The sequence below is a fragment of the Primulina huaijiensis genome, chromosome 6 (assembly GCF_012295235.1).
Source record: "Primulina huaijiensis isolate GDHJ02 chromosome 6, ASM1229523v2, whole genome shotgun sequence".
Classification (NCBI taxonomy): Eukaryota; Viridiplantae; Streptophyta; class Magnoliopsida; order Lamiales; family Gesneriaceae; genus Primulina; species Primulina huaijiensis.
This window is the reverse complement of record NC_133311.1, coordinates 3,800,729-3,827,423: the sequence shown is the minus strand read 5'-3', so window position 1 is coordinate 3,827,423 and position 26,695 is coordinate 3,800,729. Positions and strand designations below refer to the sequence as shown.

General features: G+C 36.8%; 1 protein-coding gene across 2 annotated transcripts; it reads right to left on the bottom strand.

Moving 5' to 3' along the window:
• Positions 1-13,197: 13,197 nt before the first annotated feature.
• Positions 13,198-22,380, bottom strand: LOC140979001 (NEDD8-activating enzyme E1 catalytic subunit-like). 2 transcript variants are annotated; one of them, XM_073444342.1, is made up of 9 exons: positions 22,182-22,380; positions 21,881-22,044; positions 21,332-21,534; positions 19,693-19,925; positions 19,539-19,601; positions 19,380-19,436; positions 14,825-14,946; positions 14,509-14,626; positions 13,198-13,749 (listed from the first exon to the last, which is right to left on the bottom strand). In XM_073444342.1, the coding sequence occupies exons 1-9, from the start codon at positions 22,275-22,277 to the stop codon at positions 13,462-13,464; spliced, it is 1,344 nt and encodes a 447-aa protein (XP_073300443.1). In that variant the 5' UTR covers positions 22,278-22,380; the 3' UTR covers positions 13,198-13,461. The 2 variants fall into 2 exon arrangements, with proteins under 2 accessions (XP_073300443.1, XP_073300444.1); XM_073444343.1 differs by having other exon boundaries at positions 21,881-21,995; positions 22,182-22,337.
• Positions 22,381-26,695: the final 4,315 nt, after the last annotated feature.

Here is a 26,695-nt window from a genome sequence, read left to right as displayed (position 1 = left end):
CCTGTTTGTTTGGTAGCTTTTAAATCGTCCAAGAATTGGTTGTGGCATAAAAGGTTAAACCACTTGAATTTCAAATCCATCGCTCATCTGAGTAGTCATGATCTAGTTACTGGTCTGCTTAAGATTGTATTTTCAAAAGATAAAATATGTTCAGCATGTCAGTTTGGTAAACAAGTAAGATCTTCTTTTAAAACAAGGGAAGTAAATCTTCCTCCAAATGCTTAGAACGGATGCATATGGATCTGTTTTGTCGTATACCAGTCATGATTTTAGGGGGAATGAAATACACCCTAGTGATTGTCGATAATTTTTCAAGATTTACTTGGGTTATTTTTCTCAAATCAAAAGACCAAACTGCTGCACAACTTATTAAACTTTTCAAAAGACTTTTAAATGAAAAATCAGTTGGGATTGACAGAATAAGGTCTGATCGAAGGACTGAATTTGTCAATCAAAATATTTCTCTATTTTTAGAAAATTATGGAATCAAAAATGAGTTCTCAGCTGCAAGAACACCTCAGCAAAATGGTGTAGCTAAAAGAAGAAATCGAACTCTTAAAGAAGCAGCCAGAACAATGTTTGCTGATTCTGATATTTCTCAAATATTTTGGGCAGAAGCAGTAAACACTGCGTGTTATACTCTGAACAGATCAGTAATTAATAAAAATCATTTGAAAACGTCGTATGAGATCTGGCATTGAAAGAAAAGCGTGGTGTCTTACTTCAAAATATTTGGTTGCAAATGATTTATTCATAACAATGGCAAAAATCATTTAACAACATTTGATGCTAAATCAGATGAAGGAATTTTTCTTGGATATTCATCAGTCAGCAAGGCTTACAGAGTTTTCAATAAGCGTACTTTAAATGTAGAAGAATCAAAGCATGTAGTATTTAATGAATCTGCTCTAATTGATAAGCCAACTTATTCAGTTGAGCTGACTGATCGCTTAACAGAAATCAGCGCTTGGACGATGATAGTGAAGAAAAATTTCACATCAATAGAAACATTCTTTAAACACCAGAACCTGAAGTGATGGATCAAATAGTTGAACGGGAAGCTGTTCCTAACAATCAGTTTGTGGAACAACGGAATGATATTCAAATACTAACTGAACCTTTTGCAATTGATGCTGAAGGAAATTTTCAGTTACAAACTGAAACAGTTACGCAAACTAATCCAATCAGTTCCAACTACAGATGGAGTAAATCACATCCACAGGATTTGGTGATAATTAATCCATCTAATCAGTAAGAACTAGAAATCAAATATTTAATTTATTTGTACACTCCACATTTGTTTCTCAATTCGAACAAGAAAACTGATGAAGCTCTAACAAATCCAAATTGAATAAATGTTATGCAAGAGAAGCTAAATCAATTTATCCATAACAACGTCTGGAATTTAGTTCCAAGAACACTTTCAAAATCAATTATAGGTACAAAATGGGTGTACAAAAACAAACAGAACGAAGATGGTTCAGTTGTGCGCAAAAAAGCTAGTTTGGTTGCACAAGGGTACAGACAAGAGGAAGGAATTGATTATGAAGAAACTTTTGCACCAGTTGCTCGACTGGAAGCGATAAGAATATTCCTAGCCTACGCCTCGTTCAAGAACTTCAAGGTATACCAGATGGATGTCAAAAGCACATTTCTCAATCGTCAGTTACATGAAGAAATTTATGTTGAACAACCACCAGGTTTTGTAAATCATTTATTTCCTTATCATGTCCATCATCCCAACAAAGCATTATATGGCCTCAAACAAGCTCCTCGAGCTTGATATGAGATATTATCAAAATTCTTAACTGATCATGATTTTACTGTTGGAACAGTTGATAAAACACTGTGAAAAATTTTAAAAAAAGATCATACTTTACTCGTACAAATTTATGTTGATGACATTATTTTTGGGTCAAACAACCCCAAATTATGCGAGAAATTTGCTAAGTTGATGCAGGATAAATTCGATATGAGTATGATGGGTAAACTGATATTTTTTCTTGGTCTACAAGTGAAGCAAATGGAAATTGGTACATTCATCAGTCAAACTAAATATATGAAGGAACTTGTTAAAACGTTTGTCATGGAAACATGTTCAGCTACAAATACTCTCACGAGCTTATCAATTAAATTAGATAAAGATGAAGGGAGAATATCAGTCGAGATGACACTCTATAGAGGTTTAATAGGTTATTTGCTTTACCTAACTACTAGCCGTCCTGATATTGTGTTTGATGTCTGCATGTGTGCTAGATTTTCAGCAAATCCTAAACAATCTCATTTTTATCTACCAAATGTATAATGAAATATCTTAAAGGCATACAAAATGTGGGCTTATGGTATGCTAAAAACTCATCTTTCAATCCAGTTGACTATTCAGATGCAGATTATGCAGGATGTAAACTTGATCGAAAAAGTACTAGTGGATCATGTCAGTTTCTGGGAGACTGACTGATTTCCTGATTCAGCAAGAAGCAAACATGCATCGCAACTTCCACAACTGAAGCAGAATATCTAGCTGTTGGAAGCTGTTGCGCTCAACTGCTCTGGATTCAGCAATAACTAAGAGAATATGGTGTCATCGCAGATGATTCACCAATCTTTTGTGACAACACTAGTACAATTGTAATAACATAAAATCCAGTTCTTCACTCCAGAACGAAGTATATTGATGTCAGATATCACTTCATCAGAGATCATGCTCTCAAGAAAGGCATCAGACTGAAATACATTTCAACTGAACAACAAGCAGCGGATATCTTCACAAAGTCGTTAACTGAGATTAAGTTTTCTTACTTTAGAAATATTTTAGGGCTTATTGATTTATCTTAATGCTTAATTTAGGAAGAACATCGAATTATAGTTAGTTAATTGATAAGACAGTTATTAGTTAGTCCTAAACTGAACCGACTCAGTTTCCAACTGATCAGTCAGCTTTCAAACAAACTGATCTTATCATATACGTTAACTGATTATCGATTCAATTAAGATTCCATAATAAATTTTGTGACTTTTAAGGTTACTTAACTAATAATATCATTCATTGAATATTATTGGAAATTCGGTTACAAGTACTTCAATCGATGACAACGTCTGGAATTTAGTTCCAAGAACACTTTCAAAATCAATTATAGGTACGAAATGGGTGTACAAAAACAAACTGAACGAAGATGATTCAGTTGTACGCAAAAAACCTAGGTTGGTTGCACAAGGGTACAGACAAGAGGAAGGAATTGATTATGAAGAAACTTTTGCACCAGTTGCTCGACTGGAAGCTATAAGAATATTCCTAGCTTACGCCTCTTTCAAGAACTTCAAGGTATACCAGATGGATGTCAAAAGCACATTTCTCAATGGTCAGTTACATGAAGAAATTTATGTTGAACAACCACCAGATTTTTTTAAATCATTTATTTCCTTTTCATGTCCATCATCTCAACAAATCATTATATGGCCTCAAACAAGCTCCTCGAGCTTGTTATGATTTTACTGTTGGAACAGTTGATAAAACACTGTGCAAATTTTCAAAAAAGATCATATTTTACTCGTACAAATTTATGTTGATGAAATTATTTTTGTGTCAAACAACCCCAAATTATGCGAGAAATTTGCTAAGTTGATGCAGGATAAATTCGATATGAGTATGATGAGTGAACTGACATTTTTTCTTGGTCTACAAGTGAAGCAAATGGAAATTGGTACATTCATCAGTCAAACTAAATATACAAAGGAACTTGTTAAGAAGTTTGGCATGGAAACATGTTCAGCTGCAAATACTCCCATGAGCTCATCAATTAAATTAGATAAAGATGAAGGGAGAATATCAGTCGAGATGGCACTCTATAGAGGTTTAATAGGTTATTTGCTTTACCTAACTGCTAGCCGTCCTGATATTGTGTTTTCTGTCTGCATGTGCGTTAGATTTTAAGCAAATCCTAAACAATCTCATTTTTATCTGCCAAACGTATATTGAAATATCTTAAAGGGATAAAAAACGTCGGCTTATGGTATGCTAAATACTCATCTTTCAATCTAGTTGACTATTCAGATGCAGATTATGCAGGATGTAAACTTGATCAAAAAGTACTAGTGGATCATGTCAGTTTCTGGGAGATAGACTGATTTCCTGGTTCAGCAAGAAGCAAGCATCCATCGCAACTTACACAACTGAAGCAGAATATCTAGCTGCCGGAAGCTGTTGCGCTCAACTGCTCTGAATTCAGCAACAACTAAGAGATTATGGTGTCATCGCAGATGATTCACCAATTTTTTGTGACAACACTAGTACAATTGTGATAACATAATATCCAGTTCTTCACTCCAGAACGAAGCATATTGATGTCAGATATCACTTTATCAGAGATCATGCTCTCAAGAAAGACATCAGACTGGAATACATTTCAACTGAACAAAAAGCAGCGGATATCTTCACAAAGTCATTAGCCAAGACTAATTTTCCTACTTTAGAAATATTTTAGGGCTTATTGATTTATCTTAATGCTTAATTTAGGAAGAACATCGAATTATGGTTAGTTAACTGATAAGACAGTTATTAGTTAGTCCTAAACTGAACCGACTCAGTTTCCAACTGATCAGTCGGTTTTCAATCAAACTTATCTTATCATAGACGTTAACTGATTATCGATTCAATTAAGATTCCACAATAAATTTTGTGAATTTAAAATTACTTCACTAATAATATCATTCATTGAATATTATTGGAAATTCGGTTACAGGAACTTCAATCGATGACAACGTCTGGAATTTAGTTCCAAGAACACTTTCAAAATCAATTATAGGTACAAAATGGGTGTAACAAAACAAACTGAACGAAGAAGGTTCAATTATTTGCAAAAAAGCTAGGTTGGTTGCACAAGGTTACAGACAAGAGGAAGGAATTGATTATGAAGAAACTTTTGCACCAGTTGCTCGCCTGGAAGCGATAAGAATATTCCTAGCCTACGCCTCTTTCAAGAACTTCAAGGTATACCAGATGGATGTGAAAAGCACATTTCTCAATCGTCAGTTACATGAAGAAATTTATGTTGAATAACCACCAGGTTTTGTAAATAATTTATTTCCTTATCATGTCCATCATCTCAACAAAGCATTATATGGTCTCAAACAAGCTCCTCGAGCTTGTTATGATTTTACTGTTGGAACAGTTGATAAAACACTGTGTAAATTTTCAAAAAAAGATCATACTTTACTCGTACAAATTTATGTTGATTAAATTATTTTTGGGTCAAACAACCCCAAATTATGCGAGAAATTTGCTAAGTTGATGCAGGATAAATTCGATATGAGTATGATGGGTGAATTGACATTTTTTCTTGGTCTACAAGTGAAGCAAATGGAAACTGGTACATTCATCAGTCAAACTAAATATATGAAGGAACTTGTTAAGAAGTTTGGCACGGAAACATGTTCACCTGCAAATACTCTCATGAGCTCATCAATTAAATTAGATAAATATGAAAGGAGAATATCAGTCGATATGACACTCTATAGAGGTTTAATAGGTTATTTGCTTTACCTAACTGCTAGCCGTCCTGATATTGTGTTTGATGTCTGCATGTGTGCTAGATTTTAAGCAAATCCTAAACAATCTCATTTTTATCTGCCAAACGTATATTGAAATATCTTAAAGGCATATAAAATGTCGGCTTATGGTATGCTAAATACTCATCTTTCAATATAGTTGACTATTCAGATGCAGATTATGCAGGATGTAAACTTGATCGAAAAAGTACTAGTGGATCATGTCAATTTCTGGGAGACAGACTGATTTCCTGGTTCAGCAAGAAGCAAACATCCATCGCAACTTCCCAACTGAAGCAGAATATCTAGCTGCTGGAAGCTGTTTCGCTCAACTGCTCTGAATTCAGCAACAACTAAGAGATTATGGTGTCATCGCAGATGATTCACCAATCTTTTGTGGCAACACTAGTACAATTGTAATAGCATAAAATCCAGTTCTTCACTCCAGAACGAAGCATATTGATGTCAGATATCACTTTATCAGAGATCATGTTCTCAAGAAAGACATCAGACTGGAATACATTTCAACTGAACAACAAGCAGCGGATATCTTCACAAAGTCATTAGCCAAGACTAAGTTTTCTTACTTTAGAAATATTTTAGGGCTTATTGATCTAACTTAATGCTTAATTTAGGAAGAACATCGAATTATAGTTAGTTAACTGATAAGACAGTTATTAGTTAGTCCTAAATTGAACCGACTCAGTTTCCAATTGATCAGTCGATTTTCAATCAAACTGATCTTATCATATATGTTAACTGATTATCGATTCAATTAAGTTTCCACAATAAATTTTGTGACTTTAAAATTACTTCACTAATAATATCATTCATTGAATATTATTGGAAATTCGGTTACAGGAACTTCAATCGATGACAACGTCTGGAATTTTGTTCCAAGAATACTTTCAAAATCAATTATAGGTACAAAATGGGTGTAACAAAACAAACTGAACGAAGATTGTTCGGCTGTGTGCAAAAAAGCTAGGTTGGTTGCACAAGGGTACAGACAAGAGGAAGGAATTGATTATGAAGAAACTTTTGCACCAGTTGCTCGACTGGAAGCGATAAGAATATTCCTAGCCTACGCCTCTTTCAAGAACTTCAAGGTATACCATATGGATGTCAAAAGCACATTTCTCAATGGTCAGTTACATGAAGAAATTTATGTTGAACAACCACTAGGTTTTGTAAATCATTTATTTCCTTATCGTGCCCATCATCTCAACAAAGCATTATATGGCCTCAAACAAGCTCCCCGAGCTTGGTATGAGACATTATCAAAATTCTTAACCGATCATGATTTTACTGTTGGAACAGTTGATGAAACATTGTGCAAATTTTCAAAAAAAGAACATACTTTACTCGTACAAATTTATGTTGATGACATTATTTTTGGGTCAAACAACCCCAAATTATGCGAGAAATTTGCTAGGTTGATGCAGGATAAATTCGATATAAGTATGATGGGTGAACTGACATTTTTTCTTGGTCTACAAGTGAAGCAAATGGAAACTGGTATATTCATCATTCAAACTAAATATACGAAGGAACTTGGTAAGAAGTTTGGCATGGAAACACGTTCAGCTGCAAATACTCCCACGAGCTCATCAATTAAATTAGATAAAGATGAAGGAAGAATATCAGTCGAGATGGCACTCTATAGATGTTTAATAGGTTATTTGCTTTACCTAACTGCTATCCGTCCTGATATTGTGTTTTCTGTCTGCATGTGTGCTAGATTTTCAGCAAATCCTAAACAATCTCATTTTTATCTGCAAAACGTATATTGAAATATCTTAAAGGCATACAAAATGTCGGCTTATAGTATGCTAAATACTCATCTTTCAATCTAGTTGACTATTCAGATGCAGATTATGTAGGATGTAAACTTGATCGAAAAAGTACTATTGGATCATGTCGGTTTCTGGGAGACAGACTGATTTCCTGATTCAGCAAGAAGCAAACATGCATCGCAACTTCCATAATTGAAGCAGAATATCTAGCTGCTGGAAGCTGTTGCGCTCAACTGCTCTGGATTCAGTAACAACTAAGAGATTATGGTGTCATCGCAGATGATTCACCAATCTTTTGTGACAACACTAGTACAATTGTAATAACATAAAATCCAGTTCTTCACTCCAGAACGAAGTATATTGATGTCAGATATCACTTCATCAGAGATCATGCTCTCAAGAAAGACATCAGACTGGAATACATTTTAATTGCATAACAAGCAGCGGATATCTTCACAAAGTCATTACCCAAGACTAAGTTTTCTTACTTTAGAAATATTTTAGGGCTTATTGATTTATCTTAATGCTTAATTTAGGAGGAACATCGAATTATAGTTAGTTAACTGATAAGACAGTTATTAGTTAGTCCTAAACTGAACCGACTCAGCTTTCAACTGATCAGTCAGTTTTCAATCAAACTGATCTTATCATATACGTTAATTGATTATCGATTCAATTAAGATTCCATAATAAATTTTGTGACTTTTAAGGTTACTGCACTAATAATATCATTCATTCAATATTATTGGAAATTCGGTTACAAGTACTTCAATCGATGTTCTTTCTATATTTACATGTGAAGTAAATGTCATTTATTCAAATTAATCTGGAACTGCCACGTGTCCAAATTTAAAAAGTCACAAACATGTATATTCGTGTCGCCTGTCTTCAGTTCATTTCATTCAAGTTCAAAACTCTCTAGCACTCAAAACTCAGAGCAATATTTTTCGCAGAAAAATCTACGCAAATGGCAAGCCAAATCCCAGCCTTCATTCTTAATGCTATGGCAATCGATTTTGACTCCGTCCTATCTATGTCAGACAAATCTATTCGCAGCGTATTTCTAAAGATAGAAGCTGCAGGTCCAAGATGATCTGACCCTCATCGACTTTCGTTGGAAGTCGATCGATACCCCATTCTTTGACAATCAATCCATTCCCAAAATAATTTCAAACTCAAGCATCGGCAGTATAATAAGGTCAGTGTAGACCGTGTGGCCCTGTATCTCGAGATCAATATCTCTTACCACACTAGAAGCGGATAATTCCTCCCTAGATGGAACGGTCATATAATAATTCACGTCGAGCCTGGTGGGCTTGACTCCCAAATAACCCACAAATTCGTCTGATGTAAAATAATGAGTAGCACTAGAATCTAACAGAGCATTCGTGGCTAATCCCGCTATATAGGTCATTTCTGAGATAATATTAACATACACTCAAACTTAAAAATTCTAAAAAAAGACTAAACTTAATCTCATGCATATGCTGAATCCACTATCATAAAGTTCTCACAGAAATTTTGAAATTAGCCTACTAATATACCCGAAAATTCGAACCATGCATAATAAATTCTAATAAATAATACGGTGTTGAATTAATTATATTACCCGTCAAGAGTGCAATTTTCGAATCCGCCTCCTCGGCATGCATCGCAAAGACTCTGCCCTGAGTCGGCCGCTTCCACTGTGGACAATTCTTAAGCACGTGGTCAGTGGATCCACACTTGAAGCACTTGCCTAAACCCCATGAACACTCTCTCTCATGCTTGCAATTGCACTTTGGGCACACCGGATAGTCAGTAGGCTTCTAAGTATCGTTCTTCTGTGGTTGTTGTCCCTTGCCCTTGTTAGGTCCTTGAAATGGCTTCTTGGCTGACTGCTGAAACTATCGCTGAGGTGCATGAAAAGGCCTCTTGCCTTGCCTGTCATTCTCGATATCCTTCTGATCCTGCTCAGCCGCCAAAGCTCTGGTCGCTGCAACTGCATAAGTAGTAGGACCAGCTATACGGACATCCCGGCGCAAGATCGGACGTAAGCCATCCATGAAATGTATCAGGTTCTCCCTTGCGTCATTAGCTATCAGGGGCATGACGTGACACCCCTACTCAAACTTCCTCACGAACTCCGTCACACTGTGGTCTCCCTGTCTCAACGTCATGAACTACTTAGCCAGTCGGGAGCATACCTCATCAGTGAAGTACTTGGAGTAAAACACCTCCTTGAAGCCCTCCCAATTAAGGGTCTGTAGGTTCACTGTCACTGATACTCATTCCCACCAAAACCGAGAATCGTCCTTCGGCAAGTAGGTGGCACCCTGACTCTAACAGCGTCCTGCAATTCTATAAAGGTAAATATCACCTTTATGGACTTAATTCATGCCTCAACCACCATAGGATCAGTCGTACCCCCAAAATCCTTGGGGTCCATCTTACGGAATCGCTCATATACTGCCTCTGGCCTCGTCCTCCTATCCACCTCGGCATTGTTCCTAGCAAACTGCGCAAAGAACTGGGTCATGCCAGTAAGCATCTGAGCCTGAAGGTCTGGAGCTGGAGGTGGACGTGGAGGGGTAACTCTCTCCTCCTCATGAGCCACACAGTCAGCCATACGTCCAGGAGGCATATTATTCCACAATTTAATCCAACACGTAACCAACATGCATAATAGAACTATTCATATAACATACTAAAATGATTCAAAACTTAAACATGCAGTTAACGAAACTCTCTTTTTAACACTTAATATATTTAAAATCGTAAAAACTAACAGACTTGATGCGTGACTTCCTGAGCTTCTCGCAACCGGCAATAGGCACAACCCTATATTAGGAACCTTGTACTCTGAAACCAACTATGACGAACCGATACTTAAAATAATACTACCATAATATTTGCGGAAAAATTAAAAAAAATTCTTATTATATAATTTATTATAAGCATAACTCTTGGAATAAAATAACGGTCAACGCACATCTTAAAAATAAAGTTAAGAATAAAACTACAATGTTTGAATACCACAACTATAAAATTCCCAATTTAACAACAACTAATTTAATTTGGAAAAGCCTAACATAATATAATAAGTTTCACGAGCTTGTCACCAATACTAATGAATGAAAATCAGAGTAAATAGTTTTAAAACGTGCATAATAAAAATGTTGTGAACTACAAGGTCCTTGGGTTTGCACTGCCACTAGTCGGAGCTGCTCACTGGTCACTACCTCCCGTCTCCTCATCTACATTATCTGCATTGATCAAGTCTAGTGAGTTTAAAGACTCAACATGCATAAACCGTGAATAACAAGTAATACGTAATAAAAATTCATGCAATTTAAACATAGCTCGTACATAGCATAATATGAGCTTAAATATGTATAACGCGACTTTCTTGCATAAACATTTTCATAAAAATCATATTTTCATGTTCGTCATACATAATCGTAATCGTAAATCATTATATATAGAGTTCTGTTCAATGCAAGTGGCTCATAACATAAATCGTTTGATCAAACTAACCACAGTACTGGGTCGACAGGAATCACCATAGCCTTTGGACTGGATGTCCACTCCCTAACATAACATAATTCTCCCGAAGAGGTTGGAGAGGTCCCCAAACACGTTCTCTGACTTCCAAACTCGTAAACATATTTGGCCACGAGACAAATAGCATACCTCAAAAATAATTATTTTGCACATCATACATACTTACGAACATCGTGGACCTCGTTGGATCGTTCCTAGACATGCTGCTACAACATCTTCAAATAACAACCAAAACAGCCCCTAAACGTGCATTCGGACACGTACGACTTTTGAATTAAATAAAACCCCTTAGGATATACTAATCGACTTGGGATTCGACCCACACGTGGACCACATCCCAACCTACTGTCCAAGGCTCTAAACCAGCCCCGAACCATGACCTAACCCCTTACCATGCACAACAAACCATAAAACACAAGTTGTCCCAAAGAGTGACACTATGACACTTATGCATTCCGTACGACTTCCTACCGATTCCAACTCGAACCAAGCACAAACCAAGCCATAGACTCGAACCTTAGACATCACTTAAGACCTTAGTTTGACCCTTTCCAGCCCATGACACGCACTAATCCTTAAACCTCCCAACCCGATAGCACTCCATGCCCAACACCCTAATGTGCGCATGGCCAAGATGAACTCCAGCCCTCTCGCTGTCCAACCTGACCCTACGCGACTAATACCAGGCTTACCCTGGGACCCTAAGACCCCTCCTAGACCCTAGCCACGAGCCCTGGTCCGGCCATGCACTGAAACACAAGCCCGAGACGCGATCACCCTCGTACCCCCAGCTATGAGCTCATATCGTCTTCTGCTGCACCAGCAGCCTTTCGCTCCATCACGGACCACCTAATATTATCAAAACACACCCCATAACACAACCATACATAGCAGCATGCCTTAGGATCGGTCCAGCGAAGCCTACAATTAAAAAACTCAAGGAAATGGAGAAGTTCTTAGTATTTTGTATCAAAAACGATATCGGTAACGTTCTATCATTCATATAATCAAACCAACTAATTTTCATGCATATTTCATATCAAAATATAATATATAACATGATCGATGCGTCAAAGAAGATTTTAGACATACCTTTACGTTTTAAACACACAAATTATCGAATACCGACGATGGGAAGACGGAGGCCGAACGGAGAATGACTTGCTACGCTTTCTTGTTTCAAAAGTTACTAAAATAATCAAGGAACGTAGGGTGAAGGCTTCGGGTATGATGGCTGCTAGGAGAGGAGCCAAAAAAATTCCAAATCCTAGGTGGAAATCTCGGCCGAATGTGTGTGTGCATAGTGTGTTTAGTGTGTGCGGCGTGAGTGTGTGTTTAATTAGGGTTAAACTCTCCTATGTAATACTTAAAATATTTACTAGGTATTTTAGGTTAATTCCCAAAGTTTTAAATACCAAGAATAATAATAAAGTCCCTCAATTTTTAAAATATGGCAATTTAAGAGTCCTTAAATCCTAAATTCCACCAATAAATTAAATACTAACCAGTTTAATTAATTAAGACATAAAATAATTATTAAAATATTATATCTCGAGTGAAAGGATTTAAATCTCATACTTTTCAAAATTTGCTAATTAAAATACTTAAACATTATTCTATTTCATTCGATAAATTAAATTTGACCCTTAAATGTTAAAATTCATAATTTCTCGTTTTAAAATAAAAATATAACATTAAATTTTTGCACCTCAATCGTCTCCGGTCCCCTTTTCCGGTTCGACATCGAATATTCGCCTAAAAAACTAAAACTCGAGAAAACATTTTGAAATTGCATAAAAATAAACAATATATGTACATTTAAAATAATTTAAACACATATCATGTATCACCTAAATCATTAATTAAATAAATTAACAATTATTCATAAGGTTTACGTGTACTGTTTTAAGGTACTACATATATCTATATAGTTAAACATCGGATGAAACAAATATACATAATGTTTCATCTTTCGAATAAAAAAATATAGATATTCTAATTATAAACAAATTTTAAATGTATAATTATATTTCAATGTTACATCTCATAAGAATTCTAAGCATAAGTTTATAACAATTTCAAATATATCATCATATATTCCTACAACGGATGGTGCAGAAGCCACACGGGTGCTTCCAGGTTTACCGCAGAAGGAAGATCATGGATCTGTTTCCTCTCCAACATTTTCACAGAGATGAAAAAACCATAGCAGCAACTCAGATTTGGTGATTTCACGAAGGGTTTTAAGTTCAAGAACTTGTGGGCATGATTTCTTTGGCTTTAGTTCTGAGTCGAGGACTACCACATACAAAGGTATTATAAGATTGTAGCATAAACAGAAAAAGCAAACCCGTGACCATGTTTAGTGTCACAAGTGAAGTGGAGCAAAATTTCAGTTTCATTGACAACATATTCCAAATTGACAGGCCTCCAACACAGAGGAGAAAAATAAAGGTACAAAGACAAGCCATGCCTATCTCACTGATTCCTCTGGCTTCTGAGGATGGACTATAAGTGCGAAAGATCTGAGATTAAATACGTATGCAACGAGTTAAAAAAATTTGAGTCATTTTGGGAGCTATGCACCACCTGCCACATCGATATCTTCAACTCCATCGACCCCTTTGAACACGATACGTAATTTCCTCAAGCATGACTGTTTCTTGTCACCTTTTCCGGACATACCATTAACGTGGATAATATCTTTGGAGATTTCACCCATTTGTTCAAACAAGGGTAAATCTAGGTTTGATCTGGTCATCTCCTCTAGTACAGGAGGCGCTTGCATGTACAAATTCTTCCCTCTATGAGTTACACTTACTCTAGTGAGTAGAAGTCGAGGATGATCTTCGAGTTGATCGATGAACTGTTGCAGCACACAAAGAAAAAGAATCAACTTACGAGCTCCAAAAATGTGGAGTCTTAGAAGATCAGAGAAGTATGCCGGACAAACAAATAATTTTCAGTCTATACAGACTAGATTTGCTTAATGTTCCACAAAAGATTCGGACAAAATCTTAATTTAGCAAATTTGGATATGCGTATAAAATAATACTAGAAGTCATGTAGCCAAAATCATACCGGTGGATCAATATCTTCTAAGCAATATATAACAAGAAAACATTCTAAATTTAATTGATGTGAATACCATAATTAGTCTTGGCTGAGAAATACTTTTGCCATGGAGTATTCGTTTTGGAGAGGAATGTTGGGAACGTGTCGAAAAAATAGGGTCCCAAAGATTCACAAGGCTGGGCACATCATTGTTACAGGTCAAGAAGACGTAAACAACAAAAACAAAAACAAAAACAAAAACGTCATTGTAATAATCAGGACATGTGATCAATATTTAAGAATTTGGATCCAATGATAATGTTCAAAACACGACATCGAATGAACTCAATTTAGCCTAGCTGGGGATACAATGGGTTTAGTATAAGCTATAGCAGAAAGAAGAATCGAAGATGCATGACTTAAAGCGAGTTGAGCAATTTCTAGTACGCTTTAAAACATGCAGCATCAGTTTTATCGAAAAAGTTTAATTGCAATTTGAATTAAACTAACATGTACAACTATCATCATTAAGATTAATGCAATTAAGCAAGTCAGAAGCTACAGAAGACACCTTTTTTAAAGTAATAGACCTCTCCAACTCAATAAGAACACCAGGACCACAAACAAGGCAGTCTTTGTCCTTTACAAACTCTGTCACTTTGGTATGGAGACCTTCAACTCCATTATACCTATGACAAAAACAGTAGTCACCAATTAATAGGGATTAACAATAAGAAACCATATCAATTCAAAGAAGATAACAAAACAAGACTTCATAGCCAATGGACATTGGTGGGGATCCGGTTAACTTGTAGAAGGCAATTCAAATCACTTTAAAAAATTGACACTTTAACTAGAACCGAATCCCAAAGTCAAAGATGTCATACGTCAAGTAATTTGACAATGTTTTGCTACATCCAGAAACAATCTTTAAGGTTTCCAAGGCACATGAAGCTGAGATAATAGCATTTGTAGAAGCTATGGCTGGAATTATATTCTTCACCACACCCTGTAAGAAAAATAATAAATAACTAAAGAACTGATATAACCTAAATAGCCGAAAACACATAAGAATTAGAAAATTACATGCAAGACAATGTCATGAATCCAGATCCAAATGTGAGAGACTTTGATCCATTGGGCCCAGGAACATCAAATTCAGAGGGCCCAAGCATGATTGACAATGAGAAGCCCAAGATAGTAAAAATGTATGCTAGGAGAAATAAAGGAAAAACACGTGAAGAGGGGGGAGAGATAAAAGTACAGAACAATTATTCTTTGGGTTCTTTGTTTTCAGTTAATACAATATTCCTTTTCGTGATTGATCTTTCTTCTACATTCACGATCAAATCTTGGTGGGAACAGTGGCGGAATAACTAGAGTTCCGGCACCGAAGAATCGTGAGGGTCGGATAGTATCACACCAACAGTACTTGCATAGGAGGGAGAAGGGGTTGTGCTTTAAATGTGGGGAACCATACCACCCACTATATCGATGCGTGAATAAGACTTTAAGGGTGACCATTCTGGCCGAGAAGGATGGGGAAGAAGGCGAGATAGAGCAGGGGGCAACTAGGGATGGAAATTGGCCGTCAAGAAAGTGAGGTTGAAGCGTGGCAGGAAGCCTCTGTTACTGAGTACAATACATTGGAGCTACCAATGTATTCTGTCAGCGGAATTAACCAACCGCAGACGTTGAAAATGAAGACGCAGATGGCAGGACGATAAGTGGTGGCAATGATTGACAGTGATGTGAGCCACAACTTCATCTCGAGAAGCTTGATCGCTGATTCGGCAATTAAGGTGGATGAGGAGGTGTGATTTGGCGTGTGTCTGGGCGATGGGTGTCGCATAGCGTGTCAAGGGTTGTGTAAAGAGGAGGTAGTCGATTTGGGATTTGCCAGATACAAATCGAAGGGTATTTGTTTGAATTGGGTGAACTTGATCTCATTTTAGGAGTCGACTGGCTCCGAACATTAGGTGATGTCATGCTGAATTGGGCCAATATGGAGATGAGATTTACGTGGAAAGGGCCGTCTGTGGTTGTAAGGGGAGGATCCGATGCTCAATAGATCCTGGTATCTCTCAAGTCAATTGCTAAAGTACGGGAGGTGGAATTCTGTTGGGCAGTACTAGTAAAGTGGAATGATAGTGGGATGAGCAAACTGGAGGTAGAGCAAGGAAATTTAAATGGGGCAATTGACAGTCTCCTCACTAAATATGGAGGAGTATTTCGAGAGCCTACTGATTTCCCCAAAGTTGATTACAAGATCATGTTATTAACATCAAGGAGGAATGTGGGCCAATGTAGGTGCGGCCATATCGCTATGCCCACCACCAAAAAGATGAAATAGAATGTATGGTGCGAGCCATGCTCAAATCGGGTCTCATACAACCCAGTGGCAGCCCGTACTCCAGTCCCTTTATTTTTGTTAAAAAAAATGGCAGTTGGCGATTCTGTATTGATTACAGGGCCCTAAACGAAATTACCATCTATTACAAGTATCCCATTCCGGTTATTGAGGAATTGTTCTATGAATTGCATGGTGCTAAGTACTTTTCGAAGTTGGATCTCAAGACGGGGTATCATATGATTCGGGTTCAACCTAATGACATTCCAAAAACATTGTTCCGAACGCACGATGGGCATTATGAATTTGTGGTAATGCCCTTTGGCTTAAAAAACGCCCCAGCAACATTCCAAGCCACGATGAACGAGATATTTCGGCTTTATCCAAGGAAATTTGTTCTTGTATTTTTCGATGACATTGATTTATAGTAAAGGATGAGAGGAACAATTGATACATGTGAGAACGGTGCTCGATGTGCTGCTGCATAACAGTTTGGTTTTGAATAAAAAGAAGTGTCAATTTGGGCTGGGTCATGTTGGCTATTTGGGACATATTATCACTGGCCAGGGAGCGATGGTGGATCCGGACAAGATAGAAAGTGTTAGGCTTTGGCCGAGGCCGAAAAACACAATTCTTGGATTGACTGGTTACTACAGGAAGTTCATTCGAGACTATGGGAAAATTGCAAGACCTCTGACAGACCAGCTGAAGAAAAACAATTTTGTCGGAATGACATGGTAGACGAGGTATTTTTTAAGCTTAAGAAGGCTCTTAGTACTACTCTCATTCTGAGAATGCCCAATTTTGGTCAGGAGTTTGTGGTGGAGTGTGATGCATTAGGAGTGGGTCTAGGGGCAGTGTTAGTCCATGAGGGCAGGCCCATCGCCTACTACAACAAGGCATTGGCCGATAGAGCCTTAACAAAGTCAACATATGAAAGAGAGTTAATGGTTTTGGTGTCAGCTGTTCAACATTGGCGCCATTATCTCTCCGAGCGAAATTTTATGGTGATTACAGACCATAAACCATTAAGAAGCCTCTTGCAGCAACGAATTACCACTCCAGACCAACAATATTGGTTGGCCAAACTACTCAGATATGAGTTTGAAATCAAGTATAAGGTAGAGTCGGATAATGGGGCATTAGATGCTTTGTCACGAAGAGAGGATAGAGGCGACTTGGCTGTTTTAACAAAAGTAGAAATGAGATTAAAAAGGCAGTTTGAGAGGATAAAGAACTGAGGAAAATTATTTATAAGCTTCGAGAAGGGAAGATGGGGCAGCACACATTATACCTTAGTCAATGATTGTTCGTTGCAGAAAGGCAGATTGGTAGTTCTGCGATCTTCGCAGTGGGTCTCCAAGTTGTTAAATGAGTTTCATAACACCCCAGTTGGGGGTCATTCCGGAGCATTACGAACGTATAAAAGGGTGGGGAGCAATTTTTATTGGAAGGGAATGAAGAAAGATGTAAGTAAGTTTGTGGCTCAGTGCATAATCTGTCAGCAACAAAAGTATGAAGCCACCAAGTCTGCAGGGTTGCTACAGTCGTTGGCTCTCCCGGAGGTGATTTGGGAGGATTTAGCCATGGATTTTATTACCAAACTTCCAAAATCAAAAGGGTATGATGTTATATTAGTTGTGATAGACAGGTTGTCCAAGTATGGACACTTCTTTTGTTGAAACATCTCAACAAAGCAAGTATAGTGGCTCGGGTGTTTACAAAAAATGTGGTGAATTTCATGGGGTTCCAAAGACGAATGTGAGTGACAGGGATGCTGTGTTTATGAGTCTTTTTTTATCAGAACTTTTCAGGCTCCAAGGGACTCGACTTAAAATGAGTACATCGTATCACCCGGAAATCGATGGACAAAGTGAGGCTTTGAATAAGTGCGTTGGGACTTATTTACATTGCTACTGTTCAGAGCAACCAAAAAATTGGGCTCAATGGCTACATTGGGCAGAATATAGGTACAATACTTCCTATCAAACATCGGCGGGGATGAGTCTGTTCGAAGTGGTATACGGACGCAAACCACCGAGCATGATTCGATTTCTTCCTAGAGAGACAGTGGTAGCAGCGGTATCGCAGGCGTTGTGGGATAGGGATGAGCTCGTAAGGCAGCTAAAATATAATCTTGAAAGGGCTCAGCAACACATGACGAAGCATGCTAACAAAAAGCGGAGGGAGGTTCATTTTCAAGAAATGGCATGGTATATTTGAAGTTGCGACCACATAGGCAAAACTCAGTTTGCACCACAGTTGTTCGGAAATTAGCTAGCAGGTTCTATGGGCCTTTTAAGATCGAAAAGGTGGGGACAGTTGCCTACAGGTTGCAGTTACCCGAGGGGTCTAGGGCACATCCAGTTTTTCATGTTTCAGGCTTGAAACAAGCAGTGAGTAACACCGATGCAGAGATCAAATTACCTGAGGAATTGGACACCGATTTACTCATAACTTTTGAACCTGAAATGATTTTAGCAGGGAGGATTAAACACTTAACAGGGCAGCCATGTCAGCAGCTCCTGGTACGATGGAAAGGACGGTCTGACGAGGAAGCTACATGGGAGAACCTGGAAGACTTCCAAAGACAATTTCCTGATTTTCGCCCTGAGGACAAGGAGATTTTTTAGACGCTGGTATTGTTATGAATCCAGATCCAAATGTGAGAGACTTTGATCCATTGGGCCCAGGAACATCAAATTCAGAGGGCCCAAGCATGATTGACAATGAGAAGCCCAAGATAGTAAAACTGTATGCTAGGAGAAATGAAGGGAAAACATGTGAAGAAGGGGGAGGGATAAAATAGCAGTTAGAGGGTATGAGAGAGTATTTAGTTACATTCTTGTTGAGTGAGCACTAGCATCTTGCTAGGAAGACGGAGAATTGTACAGGGCAATTATTCTCTGGGTTCTTTGTTTTCAGTTAAGACAATATTCCTATTCGTGATTGATCTTTCTTCTATATTAGAGTTGCATATAACCGAGTGAGACATTACAGATAATAATTAAATTATTTGTCACAAGCTAAAAAATGATTGGAGCTATATAAGTAATGCAGCTAATATAAAGGATGTAAATCAAAGTGCTCACCTGAGTCAAAGAATATGTAACCCCAAGAATTCCAAAGAGCTCCGCCCTCTTGGCAGCCTGTGAGATTTGAATATGCTAGTCAAAGGAGCAGAGGAAGGAAATCACGAAAAACAATCTTCTTTCAATTTTCGTAGTCAACAGATATGCACCGAATTTTACCTCTGAATAAACCCACTGCATGTGTTCAGGATTATCTGGATCGAAACTTTTCCCACTATGAACCTGATCCATGGTAAAATATATGCTCACAATGTCATGCAAAGGTATTCTTAATAATGACAACAATGAAAATATAATTCACCAATATGCTCACCTCATCCCATTTTATCAAATGAGCATATTCGATACAATGTGCAGCAGTTCTAGGCGTTTCTGCTAGAGTACACAAAGGAAATTTGACTTGAGGCGGAAACAGCCATATGGTACACTCAAAACAAGGTGTAGCTCCAGGGATTATAATCCTGGCGTGACCCTTGAATCCTTCAGTTCCACCATCTACCATAGGTTTGACAGTTTCTTCGACGGGTTCATCATCGGAGTTATACTCTTGTTGATTAAATAAGAAAGAATTCAAGTTCAGTCCGACAGGAAAGGTTGTCTTCCTTTTGTGTACAAAATATTTTGCAAACTGGTAATATACTCCTAGGAAACACCAAAACCCTACATGATAGCCAAATCTAGTGGAATACAAGAGTGGAAAAATTTCCAGTGCCCGTGTCTGAGAGTGGATTTCCGTATTAGTACTACTAAGTATACCAGGGGAACAGGGTAGGTGTGATTCAATGGGGTTAGAATGCATTGAGACCCCCATTTTGCTATAAATTAAGTTCAAATTTCATAAATATGACATAAAATTATTGTTCCGAGGTATTTAATAAAGATAGAAAAACACAGTTGTTGTAGTTCGCCTTGACAATGTGATTGCTTAGAAATCGCCAAGATGGATCACCGAGAACCTATGTCCATCAGCAAAATGCAGTAAGACGCAGACCTAACACTAGTTCAACTGTCAGTGAATTCATATTTCTCATTTCCAGCATTGTTTTCTTGATTATTTGCTACATGTCTCATTATTTTGAATGACAATAGAAAATGTATAGAAAACAACATAAGCAACATAAAATAATGACATCTGAAAAACTCAAGGTATTCTGAAAGATTGAATGCAATATTTTGCCTCGACCAAACAAGGACTTACTTTATCCATGAATGGATAACTTCAGCCCAAAACCTTGTGGATTTTTACTTAACAACGGATGACCCCACACTTGCACACCTATTTAGCCTATAATGAACCTAAAATACCAAAATAATGAAAAACCAATGCCACCGAAGCTAATCACAATCAGTGTCACTCCACAAGCCTTAGTTCCAAACTGGTTGAAGTTGGCTACATTGATCTTTTCTCAAACATCACTAGTCACTTAGTTCATACTTTACACATGATAAATTACATGAACTAAGGTCATCAAAGACAGTTAACATGCTAGGAAAATATGCTTGTCTCCACTGCTAGACCAGGACAGTCCTATAGAGGAAGTACTTTTTGGACCTACGCTCACTTTGTTCTGGATATTGAATATTCTCTTTCTGTCTTTTAGTGAATAAAACTTCACCAAGCATGGACTATCAGATTAACCTTACAAATTGTTCATAACAGGAGGTCTAGAGTCCAATTCCGGCAAGGGCAAAACATTTTCTCGACCACTCATGGCAGCCATAAAGTAAGGATTTCTAACAATCAATAATTAAAAATTAGAGGATGAAGATTGAAGATATTGACACTCGACAGAATGAGCAAATAGGGAAAGGAATGAGTTTAAAAGATATAGTTCTCTTGAAGCTTCTCATTTTCTAATGCAACTTTAAGAAAACAATGTGAACTTAAAGGTTTAAAGCTCCTAATGTCTATGACTACAAGAGTATAGCTGACTGTAAGAATAGAGTCAAACCAAGAAAGCCGCAGGCCACCGCATTGATATAGCTACGAGCCTCAATTGAATCAAGACCTAAGACAATTATGCTGAAATCACTATAGAAGTCCAAAGGTTTATCCTCAATGCGACAGAAATGTGGTGTGATATTTACGTCACCAACCCTTTCCATGACTCGTTTTGCAGCAACTTCAGCCTTCGGCTTTCCTACATCTTGAAGCCTGCATAAAAAATAACAAGGCTGCAAATAATTTTCACCAAAGTGAACTTAACAATATAAACTCAATTGACTATTGCATAAATACTTAAGAATGCACTCGATATTTCATATGTCAAGCACAAGTTGCTTGAGAAATATAAGTGACCCAATATACACTTTACACCACCTGTCCAACTACCACATACTCACAAACGAAATAATATGTACATCCCTTAATCAAACAAACCACTGAAATATAACATCTTCAGTTGACAAACTTCACATTAGTTTCCTGCCATGCCTGACCAGTTAAGTCCACGCCACAATAACGCTACAAGCTTTCGCAATTAAAGTAACATCAAATGTACCTGAAGAGGAACTGGCGATTCAGGTTAGTGACCTCGATACGGTCCATGTCAATCACGTCTAGATTACGAAACCCAGTCAAAGCCAAGTCCTTCAACAATTCGCAGCCCAGCCCACCTGCGCCAACCACTAAAACTTTCACATACTCTTTTATGTCATCTCTTAACTGCACCCAGTAACAACAATTCGTAAAATCACAAACCATCAGATAGCTATTTACATTTGGAAAACTAAACACACACCAAATGTCTGTGAAATTACGCAAAAGGAAAAAACACCAAACGAGGCTAGAAAGAGATTTACTTCAGAGCCGGGCTCAAAAGACGAGCCAACAAGAAGTCCGGGGCGAAGGAGGAGCTTATCCAGATCTCTTGATCGGCTGGGCTGCGACACTGCCATTTTTGTTCAGAGAATGCGCTATTTCTTCCTTCGGTTCCGATGAGAGAAAAATGTCTCCAAAAAAGTCGATCCATTAAATATTTCCTGCGACTTTAAGACTCCTCATATTCACGACTTTAATAGTTGTTCATACGTCGCTCTTGTAAAAAATAATAGTTAAGAGAAAAAAGGGAAACAGTGGTCTTCGAGTAGTTTTGATTCTTGTATTAGGGATCATACTTAGGTGTAATGTTATTAAAAAAAATATGTTACAAAAAATATCCCCAATTTTGATAAAATTATCAAAAATATCTTTGATGTTATAACTGGGCCAGAAATGGTATTAGAGCCGATGTAATTATTTCAAACATACAATGCTATTATTACTGTGCAATTAAATGTTTGAAGATGATATTTTCTCAAAAACTATGGATCTGAACGTTTGTTCTAGATTAAATATTTACAAGATTTATTTCAATACTTTAGAATATTTATAAGAAGAGCTAACTAATGTTAGACATCAGGCGCAAAGAGTGACACATGAAAGTCTTAAGATAAACTTATGATTCAAAGTAATAGATTCCTAGAAATAGTCTTAGATTACTCTAAGCTCTTCAGAGATCTTAGATTGTAACGTCCGAAAATCAGTCCACGTAAACCACATGCATGAAAATTATTAAATTGCTAAAATATTTTAATTAAATGATTTTGGATGCATGAATGATATATTTTGAGTGACTAAATGATTAATCGTGTAATTTTGCTTGGTTTCATAATTTAAATATTTTCAGACGAACATCAGTGGTTGGCCGGGAACGGAAGACCGGAGACGATATAGGTATTAAAGATTTAAAAGGTAAATTTTTTATTTAATTAAGAAAATATTTATTTTAAATATTTTAAGAATTATTGCTTTTTTAAGGTCAAATTTAAATTAATTGAAGGGAGCAAGGAATTTTATGTATTTTATAAGAGGATTTTTGAAAATATGTATTTTTAAACCTTTTAAATTTAAGCCTAATGATTTCATTAATCTTAAAAAAACTAGTGTTGATTAAGCCAATTAATTAAAAAGTTAAGAAGCCTTTTTGTTTTTTGTTTATTTAAACCTAAATCTAAACACACACACACACACACCCCTAAACACCTACACACACCGAAACACACACTAAAGTTACGTAAAAGTTGGAAGGAAAACAGCGGCCGAAGAAAGGAAGCAAGGCAAGGAAGTTTTCGCTTTTTTTCTCCTTCGTTCTTCGACTTTCTTCCTCTTTCTTCTTTCCAATAACGATCACTCGACTCTCTTTCATCTCAAGGTGGGTTTTTTGTGGGGTTTTGACAAGAAAAGGGTAGAAAAAATAGAAATCGTCCTTCGTTCGTCACCGACTTTCACCGCTTTAGTATTCGTATTTCAAGCATTTTAAATGTAAAGGCACATTTCTAAACTTTTTTTTGCACTATTCAAATCATATTATGTGTGTTTAATCATGTTTGCATTAATAATATGAAATCCTCTTTTATTTTCGTTTTTATGGCTTGTACAAGTTAAAACTTGGATTTTCATGCTTTCAAACTCATGAATATGATCCATAAAGGGGATGCCATCCTAGGGCTATGGGAAGGAATAAATTTCAGTATGTTTAAGGGTGGTTAAGAGCCACGGTTAAGGATTGTACATGTAAGGCAAGATGTGGAACGAAAATTGGGATAAAATGGGGCTAGGGTTCGCGTTTCTGGTCCTATACGAGGGAGACTGCTAGCTACTATTTGGGATGTGTTCAAAGGTCCTAAGGGAGTCTAGTCATGGTTCTAGATGGGCTGTGCAAGGGCTGGAAAGAGAGGATAAATGGTGTACGTCGTTTTGGGTTGTTTAAGTCAAGTAAGGGTACAGCTTAGGGCTGGGGTTTCTAGGCTCTTTAAGCTTGGTCCAGCAGGGTCTCTAGGGTTCAGTCATGGTCCTAGGATGGTCTGCTAGGGGCTGGTTGGGTCGGCCATTGGCTAGGACCGAAGGGATTGAGGGTTTGTGCAAGCTAGGGTTTTCGAAAATGAGCAGAATTTTCCAGCATGGTTCTAGGCTTGTTCAAAGGTTTTAATTGGCTTGATTTGGGATGAAAAAAGGTTAGTAAAGTGTTAATATGCTATAGTTCAAGTTTGGTTAAGTTTTGAGTCGATACGGGTTAAAACCGAGATGTACGGTTAAATTTTAAAACGAATCGGGAAATTAGTGGAGGAGCTAAATTTTACGTCTAAGAAATATTTATGGGTGTATTTTAAAGTGTCATATTAAGTTTAGGGATGAAAAGTTTATGTTTAAAATTAGATAAGAAAATATTAAGTTTTGAATTTATTCGAGTTAAAAACGCTTCATGGTTTAGTCATTAATTTATTAAATCGAAAGGATTACGTCTAAGAAAAATATTAGAAGTCAAATTTAAGCCTATATGTTACTATGGCATAGGCTCGAGTTAATAAATGTAAGAGAAAGTCAAAATTGAGAATTTTGGAGTGTTTATGATAAAAATATGGAATTTTACGATATATGCTAAAGCAGTACGATTTTTCTAGTAAAATGCTATTTTACGAATTTTGAAGGACACGATATTTTATGAATAAAAATGAAAGAAAATATTTTGATGGATGTGAATTTACTGTGACAAATATGATATGATATTATATGATTGGGAATATCATGAGGGAGAAGGCCCCAGAGAGAGCCCGTTTACGGGAGAAGGCCTAGAGGAAGCCCGACGATCGTATTTTCACTTACGAAAAGGCCTAGTGCTCGTCCCCATGCACAATGGTGAGCTAAGACTGATCAGTCGACCACATGATGATACGAGTACAGCTAGTCACTTTCAAGGATCAAACTTCACCCAAAAAATTGATATACGATGATGGAAAGTTTTAGGATTTAATGATTTATGATATGATATATGATTACAAGATTTTACGCCAGCTTATTTTACTAAAAGATTTATTTTAAAGCTGCATGTGCATGTATATATATTATTTGCTATGTATGATTAGAACATATTGAGTCATTGGACTCACTTGGTTTGGATGGTTGCAGGCGAGAATGATTTTGAGGAAGGCACTGACGCTTGAATGGATCGATTCGTGCAGTACACTCTAGATGGACATTTATTTTTCACACTTACTTAGTATTTTAAGTTTTACGTAAAGATTTTGATGATTATTTATTTTAAGATTTTATGCTTTATTTGAAGTTTTGGATTTAAAAGTTGACGTATTATTTTGGTGGTTGACGATTTATAGATTTTTATGCATTTAATAATTTTAAATGTGGAGTTATTTTTATGGGATTTTCGAATTTTATGGTTTATAAAAAAAACTTTAGCAGGATGTAAAGTTAAAAAGTATTGGACGTTTCAGTTGGTATCAGAGCGAAGTATCCCGAAAGGGTTGTGTTACTGCCACTTCGAGAAGCTCAAGAAGTCACGCCTCAAGACCGTGAGTTTTTACTGCTTTAAATTTTATGTGCTGAAAATTTTTTAAATGCTTTTACGATATAGAAATTTGGAGGTAGCAATTTTTTTTTTAAATTAAATGCATGTTGGTTACGTGGTTTGGACGGTGTGTATAACTATGTCTCCGGGACGTGTTATTCCCGGGCATGGAGAAGAGGAGAGACGTGAGGAGAATTTAGTTTTGTGTATCTCGAATTTTGCACTACCTAATATTAAGTTGAGGCGAATTGAACTTGGTGATTTAGGACTGCTTGTTTCAAATTCTACATTGTGCAGGAAATAAATTTCGAAGTTGATGTCGTGGGTTAAATTTTTTAGGAATCATGAACTTAGGGACTGGATTATAATAATCTTAGGGACTTAATTGCAAGTTTTCGGAAATATTTCGGAATTATTGAGGGTGATTTTTCTATAATTCGAAAATATAGGGGCTTAGTTGTATGAATCCGAAAACTTGGAGGGCTAAAATAAGAAAATTTGGGGCTAAATTTGATAATTCGAGAATTTTTGGGACTTTATTGCAAATTTTAGGAAAATTATAGGGTCATTTTAGCAATTTTCGAAGGCTTTGGGAACCGTTTTTGCATTTAATTCGATAGTTTGAGGGGCTAGGATTGCGATAAGTTAGGCCTAATCGAATAATCTGAGAACTTTGGGATTTAGATTGTAATTTTCAAAAAAAATAAAAGGATCTATTTGAATGTAGTTAGCAAGTAAATTACTAATTAAGTGTTACATAAAAAATTGTGATTGAGGAAATTAGACAGATATGTAAGCATAAAAATGTCCTAGGAGGAACGAGAAATATTGTTATTGGTGATTTTCACGAGAAGTAAGATTCGTCAAATTAATAATTTTTTGGTATCATAGTAGATTGTAGAGAATTGCAATTGTATTATAGGTATTATAAGCGTATGCCGTGAAACACGAAGGATATAAATATTAAAAATA